Genomic DNA, 9,238 nt, shown 5'->3' on the forward strand with positions numbered 1-9,238 from the left:
ATATATTTTAAAAAATTAGAATAGTTATTGTACTTAAATATATTTAATTAATTCAAAACAATTATAGTTTTTAAATTTCAATTTTAAAAAAAATTATTTGAATTTAAATATAATTTAATATAATATTTAATATTAATTAAATTAAATATAATTTAATTTAAATTATAAAATTTTAAAAAAATATATAAGTTTTTATTTTTTTTAAGTAAATATAATAAAAAATTATGTTTTAGATAGATGAAAATATAAAAAAAAAATGACACAAAATAAGTAAAAATGTGCAAGTGAAATACATAAATACCATAACGGCATTTTAGTGAAAAATACCCAAAAAAGGGGGGTCAAAACAGTTAAAATAAATATTCTAAAACGCACAAGGAGCGCATGTAATGCACCAGGGTGTTTTTTCCTAAATTTTAAAAAACATAGGAGATTTTTAGCTTATTTCAAAAACATAAGGGAGTTTTTAGCTTTTTAAACAAAACACAGGAGGTGAAATGTATTTTAGCCAAATAAAATATATCACATTTTTTTAATGTAAAATTATTTTAAAATAAAAAATTGAAAATATTAAACATTTATCATACGAGAATAAAAATATAATTTTGCAAAGTTCTGCTATATATATATATATATTTATAGCCAGAGTGCGCACACTTATTTATGAGTGGCCTCATAAACCAATTAAAACCTTTCACTCACACACACCAAGCTAATTCAATTATGTCGGCCGCATTTAACCTAAACTACGACCATTTAAGATCATCCACCTAATCCTCTCTCTCTCTTAAAAAAAGAACAATTTGGTGTAATTAAAAAAGAAAATGGAATTTTGTTTCAGATGTTATACTAATAAGATTGTTTTGGGCTGAGATTTATGAATGGTTAAGCCCATTAGAAATTAAGGATGAGATGTCAGCAACACATTCCAATATGAGATCTTCTCCCTTCGTCACCAAATTACTTGATAACTAATATCCTAATTTCTCAATCTAATATTTGTTTTAACTTGCAATATACTACATTAATTATTTTTTTTAAGTATTATTTATTTAAATTTTCATATTTTTGAAATATTCTTTTGGGGAATACTATATTTTATTAGTACAATACATCGCAATGATGTTTATATATTTATTTGAATTTATGTAAAATAAAAATAACATATATATTGTTTAATTATTTTTAGAGTTAATTATACTTACTTTTTTGGTGGCAATATCTAAAATTTATTAAAAGAGGGCGTCTAAAATTTTACTTTAGCACATGCAGAAATAATGACAGATACCATAAGAATATTTAACTGCAAATCTTGTAATATCAGTTCTCGCCCAAAGAGATGAATGAGTAGTTGTCGACAACTGCAACCACAAAGTATATTAAGAATAATCTTAGGCTCCGATACCAATTGTTAGGGTACCTGAGTCAATCCCTCAAGCAATTATATATCATCTTCTTTAGCATTTGTGTTTTTTCTCTCTTTGATATATTTTATTTTACCGTCCTTTAGAGAAATATATATTTAGTGTTCAAGGACGTATTTTAGAGTCAAACCTCATTATATTTAGTATTTTTTTAATCTATAAAATTTGAATAAGTATTTTAATAATTAAAAAGATAGTTAATAAAAAATAAGTGTGGTATATATGTTTAGGAATTTAGGTTGAATTTAGAGCAGAGACGAATGAGGAGGGTGTATGTGAAGTAAAATTTATAGCGTTGGAATAATCAAACTTAGTCGGAATACATTTTTGTTGGCACAGTTAACATTCAAGTAAGTAACAAACAGCACAGTAAACATTTATAAATATGGTACGTACGACGTAGTATTTCATTATTCCAACATATATATATGTATATATTAATTGCAATGTCTACCCTCGGGTGGAAATTCAATAATGTTGTATTAATTATTTGATCCCACCACCTCCCCCAAATGTTTACCGTTTAGTTCCCTTAACGGTTCATCACAATTATGTATCATCACTTTATCTATACATTTCGTACAATAATGTCTATTTCGTCATTGTTCTCAACATCAAATTACTACACATAAATTTGGTCACTCACCTTTTCAATTATTTATCTCATTACAGTATTGCACGTATGGTCCATTTATAATTATGTTAATTATCAAAATTATATTCACGCCTGCACGAGAAGAATTTTTTTTATATATGTATTTGTTAGTTACAGCAGTCAAAAGAGAAAAATTGTAACGAATAATAATTACAGTTAAAAACAATAAATTCTCCTAATATTTGGTATAATTATGAATACTTCCTTAATATTTGAAAAATTACAAATACCCCTCCTAATGTATGATGAAATTATGTAATTAATCATTGGGTGAAAATGTGAAATTGTCAACTTTACCCTTAATGTATTTTTTTTAAAAAAATAAGTAAATTATAGTTTACAATCCACAAGAGTATTTTGGTCAGTTTTATCCTAATAATCGATCTAATTATTAAATTTCGATAAAAAGAATAAAGAGAAAAGAAAAAAGAAGAGAAAGGACAAAATTAAAGTTAAGAGTTATCTAAATTACCAAAGTACATAACATGCATGATGTGGTTATGTTGGTTTCTTGCGGATATTCTGTTTACAACTTAAAAGAACAAATCCGTATTCGTATGACAGAACAAATTAAGATGATGAGATATTGAGAAACAAGTAATCAGTAGTGGTGAAAGCTTCTTTGATTTAATTCATTCATGTCCAGAATTTATTAAAATAATAATTACAAGTGATGGAAGAATTATATATAAAAATTGTTGTCGTCAAGCAGTAGCTAGTTAGTAATTAATAGCTCGAGCGCAGTATATATATATATATCAGAATTTAAAATAAATTAATAAAAAGATGTTTTAGTGTGAAGATAAGCTCAAAAAAGATTGTCCAATCAAAGTAGATGCTTATGTTGATGTCTTAAGTAAAGCCAAGTCAATCAAATTCTCTTGTAATTTATCACCACCTACTTTGCTCTATTTTCATCCATTAAACTTTATCCCTTCTTCCTTTCAATTTTGACCCTAAACGTACGTACCCACAGGATAAGCTTCAGTTTTTAGATTATATTTGTAAATCAAATCCCATTTTGCTTTCAATAAAAATCCTCCCATATATACTTAATTAAATTCGATAATCCTATTATTCTTTTCTTTTTGTGTATAAATGATTAACATGTGATAAATAAAAATTGAGTCATTTATTTTATAAATGGCTTAGTTCCGAATATAATCATATCTCTTGACCACGTTTACAAGATTTGATCCTTCATAATTATCACTACCGTTAAGTATAATTTTATTTCTTGATTAAGAATGGTTTTTTATATCGTCTTATGGCAGTCAACAATTAGACGTATTAATGCATGAACTTTGCCTGTCGCCGCAATTAAAAAGTCGTCAGTTCAAGTCCTACAAATATAAATATTTAGTCCACCTTTTATAGTGGTATATATGTTATTTATTTGTTTGCTTCCAAGTTGTTGGTATATTGTTGTTCTTTATTTAAAAATATTAAATATTATAATAGTATGTTGATTAGTTTAGAAACGTGAATAATATTTTAACAAAAACTTTGCATGCCGCAATCCAGTGTGTTTGATTATTTAACTGCAAAATGGATTGTCGAAATTTGAGTTCTTATCCGTCTTGTTGTGTCGTCCAATGATTTCAACTCCTAAATTGACCTGTATCAAGTCCTGTTAATACAGTTATTTTAATATGTAGTTGTGTTCGAATTTGTCAAAGAATTTAATACTCCTACTTGTTGTATTTATAAAATCCAAATTGCCAAAGAAGAAAACAGTGAATTATGATGCTATTTTAGACAGATATGTCCGCGCAACAGTTGTGGTAGTTGAAAGAGTGAAAAAACAAACCAAAATAATAAAAAAATCTAATATGAGTATGAATTAATTTCCCAGAAAGAAGGAGGGCGGGCACGTGCAAATGCAATCCAAAAATTCTCAATGTACTAATTTTGACAAATCTGAAAAAACTAAACTTAAGTTTCTTGTCAAAACAAATAAATAAAAATAAACTAAGTTCACACTATGAAAATTTGGCAATCAATGCAATCACTAAAAAAAAAAAAATTCTGGTAAATTTATCATAATTTTTAACTATGATTAATATTCTAACATCACTTGTAACTAAAGATATTATCGAATAATCATTGGAAAGTTATAGTTGATTACTATTAATCATAGTTATATATATATATATATATATATGTCTATGATAGTTAACTACGATAAAAAGGTTAGTATAGAGGAGAAGTATTCTTATATATATTTATAGTAAAAGAATAAATAATAAGAATTAATATGTTATGTCAACCATAAAATTCATATAATAGTAATATGATATATATATATATATATATATTAACATGTGTTGCACGTCACTAAAAAAAATAAATTTAACAATAGTTAATTGTCATATTTAAAAATAAATAGTCATAGTATTGACTATGGCCACACAATGGTTATTGATCATTAATTTTGCTAGTGTAGTTAAAATATTTATCATGGTTAAGAGTCATGACAAAAATATTTATCATGGCTAAGAGTAATTTTCATGGTGGATAATTTAAATTTTTACATCGATTTTATGGGATTAAAAACTATATTAGCCAAAGTTTAAAATTCTTACATCGATTTTATGGGATTAAAAACTATATTAGCCAAAGTTGTGGTATCAAAGTAAATTCTACCCTTATTTCATGAAACTGAAAAAAAATTTTGCCGTATAATAAAAATTAAAACTCTTGCAGAAATTAGTAATTGTTTCGACATGATTATTAATCAGTTGAAATGAGTATATTATATATATATGTTCAGTTCAAGAAAAGAAAATCATGATTGTTGAGATTATTTAAAAATAATTAAGATATATCTTGGACTTGGTTTTAACTTTCTTACAGATAATGTAATTTTATTTACGTAATCACGCCGCGCGTGCTGTCTAAAAAAAAAAAAAAAATTCTATCTCCCAAAATTATAGGACCCATTGGCGGGCGTCATCAACTCCTAGATAACCTCATTTTTTATTTTCGACAGGTATAAAAGTGTTAAGGAAATTTCTAGTATAGATTGGCTGCCCGCATTAAAATAATTAAGTGAAATTTATTTATCAATGTGCCATTTTAACAATGTATAGACCTTCAAAATATCGCTCTAAAAAAAACATTAATGGTTGAGTGTCATGTCAGCTACATCACTTGCCTCAAAATAACTGTAAATTAATTCATCTTGGCTGCTCCCAAATGCTATTAGATACGAAAAAAATATAATTTAAACTATCACTATAGTTTTTTTTTTTTTATAAAAATGAACTCATGAAATTGCCTAAGTGGTAAAAAAAAAAAAAAAATAAATCCTCTTACCTCACCTCCATGTCTCTCCAAAAAAAAAAAAACGATATCTAAAGGTGATACGAGATTTTATAATAAATTTGGAATTATGAGTTCAATTTTCATCAGTCATATGGGTATTTGTTTCTCTTTATATAAATTTATTATAATTAATATTTATCTCACTTAATATATGAATTTATATATTGATTGAATTGATGTATTGATCAATAAAAACGTGCATTTATCTAAAAATAGGAAAAGTAAAAACAAGCCCACTAACTAATAGCAACACGTATAGGCATGGGAAGAAGAAAGTAGAGAAATGGGAGCCAAGAAAAAGATATGTGGATGATGATAAGAAGATGATGGATGTTAATCGAGTGGATGAGAGGATGAACACGTGACATGATTAATTAATTAAATTAATGAGGAGCTAACTATGATTATATATAGATTGGGACAGTAGAATATATAGTTTGAATGTAGAAATGATGAAGAAGGGTGATGAGCATCTGCTCCAATGAGAGGCATACTGGTGAAGTGGGTGGATAAGAGCCACAACTACAACACCCATAATTCTTTCTTTTATTTATTTATTTATTACATCCTTTTCCGATGCTTATCTACATGTCTATGTGTCTACCCCTTTTAGCAAATTAAGGACATGTGTCTTCTTTTTAAGTCAGGTTTCTTACCTATGCTTCCACCACAATTAACCCAATATGAATTTTAGTATTATTTTTTTTTCCCTCAAATAGTTTTTAATCAATGCTATTAGTTTAAATAATAAATCAACTTTTTTTATTATTATTTTGTTATTGATAGACATCCCTAGATGAGTAATTGTTTCTACGTGGGCTTAGTCACTATTCCCACATATGGTAGGTAGAAAGAAGCATTACTTTTTCATTCTTATTTTATAATTGGGTTTACTGCAAATCATACCATCACTTCTTTAATATTCTAAAATGTAATTTCTTTTTTGTGAATCCATCATAATTATATTATGATCTTAATCATTACAATTATAACAACAATCTTTACTATTAATTTATTTATAATTAATGAACAATACTAACAAAATAGACAAGTAATTATTATTAATATAATATAGCAATTTTTACATTAAGGAAATTAATTTGACCAGTTAGCTTCATAAATTAAACTTGTTTGGCAATATACATAATTCAAAGAGGCTGAGAAGTTTGACACGAGATCGACGATTCTGAAAAGTGCAGGCGCAAAATATATGATATTTGTGTGGCCAAATATATATGGACTGCTGGTCCTGCCTGCAACCAATTATCGCTACCAATTTTCTTACTTTTCTCAGAAGAAACCAGAAAAGGTAGACCATACAAATAAAATATCTATATATATACTACCTGCAAAAATAATTATTTAAAAAATTAAAACGAAATCATGCTAGAAGCAAAAGTTGTAAAATTCACTCTTGAATTTTGCCACTTCTATAATTAATTCTCATTTATTGACCTAAAATTTGAAAATATGAAGAGTCGACGAATCAAGTTTGTTAAAGTAGCACGAAGCAACAAGAAAGCTCATTAAAAGAGGAATATTAGTATATTCCCAAGTGTTATTCAACTTTCTCTCGGAATAAAAGAAAAATAAAAAAGGAGAGTAGAGTAGAGTATTTTTTTTCTTTTAAATCTATAATCCCGCAGGTATGGCATGGAATATTTGCCCATTCCATTACAAATACTAGGTATACATATAACTAAAATATGTACATATGTATGTAACTCCAAATAACAGCCAATCCAAGGTGTGATGTCATGCACATAAAATGACAAAAATCCCTCCCATATAAAACAGGCAGCCAGCTCCTTGCAAACATTTCAAAAGCTCTCATTCCCCTCTTCCTCGTAAAATTCTCCCCTGGCTAGCCACCACCAACTAAAACTTATATAGGATTAAGGTTTCATCAGCAACAAGACTGACTGACCAATTCTTGAACAACCCTAATTTTTGATTTTGTCTTTTCCGGACCAAATCTTTCAGAAAACAAACCGGAAAATGGTAGGAGGAAACAGCTCAGATCTCCCACCTGGCTTCAGGTTTCACCCCACAGATGAGGAACTAATCACGTACTATCTCCGAAACCAGGCTAAATCCCGGCCGTGCCCCGTCTCCATCATCCCGGAAGTCGACATCTACAAATTCGATCCCTGGGAATTGCCTGGTCAGTATACTAAAATTACTGTACACACATACGTGGGTTGTCGTCGTTTGATCAGATTATAATGATTAGGTTTTTTGGCGCAGAAAAAGCAGAATTCGGGGAAAATGAGTGGTATTTTTTCAGCCCTCGAGACAGGAAATACCCAAATGGAGTGCGGCCGAATAGAGCAGCTGTTTCAGGGTATTGGAAAGCAACAGGCACAGATAAAGCCATCTATAGTGGATCAAAGTTTGTGGGTGTGAAAAAAGCACTTGTATTTTACAAGGGGAAGCCGCCAAAGGGTGTCAAGTCTGATTGGATCATGCATGAATATCGACTCACTGACTCAATCTCCAATCCCAACAAGCAAAATGGCTCCATGAGGGTAACTTATATACATATTTTACTATCAATGTATTTATATGTATATTTCATTTTATATCTAAAATATTCTAATTCAAATTAAATTTGATCGAATTTGAACTAATTGTATAATAAATGCAATACATGATTAGCGTACAATTCAAAAAAAATAATTGATTACATGACAGATGTGTATTACACTTGTTTAATTCATAGCATGGTCGAGGAAATGACTAATAATATGTATTTCTACTTGTTCTTGATCGACATACAAATCAGTTGGATGATTGGGTGCTGTGTAGAATCTACAAGAAAAAGAATCAAGCAAAAACTCCTGAGCACAGACTTAATCATCATGAGGAATCATTCGCCCACATCCTGCCCACTGCTGCTGTTGATCCACAACCATACAAATTCCCAAGGACTTGTTCTCTAACTCATCTCTGGGAGTTTGATTACATGGCCTCAATCTCCCAACTTCTCCACGACGACAACAATTATGCCTCCTACAATTTAAGCTTCAGCAGTCAATCAGAAACAGTAACCAATCACAGCGACGCCGCCGACGGCACCCAGAAATCATATCATCAGCCACTGCCAGGCCAAGTGCAGTTGCCATACGTCGATGTGCCAGTCAAGTTTCAAGTGAACCAGCCAATTTTTGTGAATCCACTGTATCAACACCAGTGAAACTAAATTTAGGGATGGGGAAGAAATGAAGGCAGGGAAGTGTACAAAACAACTGCTGTCGAGAAACTTATCAATCTCGATCGGTACACAACAGAACAAATATCTTACAAGCCTTATCAGATTGTGCTTGTAGGAAAATTAATTTATAAAATGTTATAGTGTTAATTAGGAGTGTCTGATGATTAGGTCATAGATTTTCCTACAATTCGCTTGTCGATTTATCATGTCTCGTTTTGAAATGATGTAAAAGATTCCTATTTGTGCCAAATAAATTCTTAGACACGTTGACGCTTTTAATTGAAACTTTTATTTATATTCTGTTGTAATTTTTATTAAAATTAATATATACACACATGTACAAAACAATTTATAAATTATTTTATTTATATATTGAATAAAATATATATATATATATATTATTAATTCTAGGTGCAGCCATTCTTTCAGTGACATCTTTGTAAGCATGCATGGAAAAAGGTTGTTAAACCAACTACATTTGAAAAAGAAACCACTTTCAAGTAATAATTCTGAATTTGAGTTGCATAATTATCAAAAAGAAAAAAAGTGAACACGAGTTGCAAAACAATATTACTTACCAAGTTGTCTAATCGTGGGGGGGGGGGGGGGGGGGGGCGC

The 9,238-nt window shown here is 29.1% G+C and overlaps 1 protein-coding gene across 1 annotated transcript; it reads left to right on the forward strand.

Annotated features, from left to right (window-relative positions):
- Positions 7,173–8,899, forward strand: LOC105156525 (NAC transcription factor 29). Its single transcript, XM_011072682.2, has 3 exons — positions 7,173–7,570; positions 7,654–7,934; positions 8,192–8,899. The coding sequence occupies exons 1-3, from the start codon at positions 7,405–7,407 to the stop codon at positions 8,600–8,602; spliced, it is 858 nt and encodes a 285-aa protein (XP_011070984.1). The 5' UTR covers positions 7,173–7,404; the 3' UTR covers positions 8,603–8,899.

The sequence above is a fragment of the Sesamum indicum genome, linkage group LG2 (assembly GCF_000512975.1).
Source record: "Sesamum indicum cultivar Zhongzhi No. 13 linkage group LG2, S_indicum_v1.0, whole genome shotgun sequence".
NCBI lineage: Eukaryota > Viridiplantae > Streptophyta > Magnoliopsida > Lamiales > Pedaliaceae > Sesamum > Sesamum indicum.

What these genes read in the sequence shown, in the direction of transcription:
- LOC105156525 (XM_011072682.2), top strand. Translation starts at nt 7,405, where the DNA reads ATGGTAGGAGGAAACAGCTCAGATCTCCCACCTGGCTTCAGGTTTCAC. An exon ending in CGATCCCTGGGAATTGCCTG is followed by an intron (nt 7,571 to 7,653) that starts GTCAGTATACTA and finishes TTTTTGGCGCAG; the next exon opens with AAAAAGCAGAATTCGGGGAA. An exon ending in AGCAAAATGGCTCCATGAGG is followed by an intron (nt 7,935 to 8,191) that starts GTAACTTATATA and finishes CATACAAATCAG; the next exon opens with TTGGATGATTGGGTGCTGTG.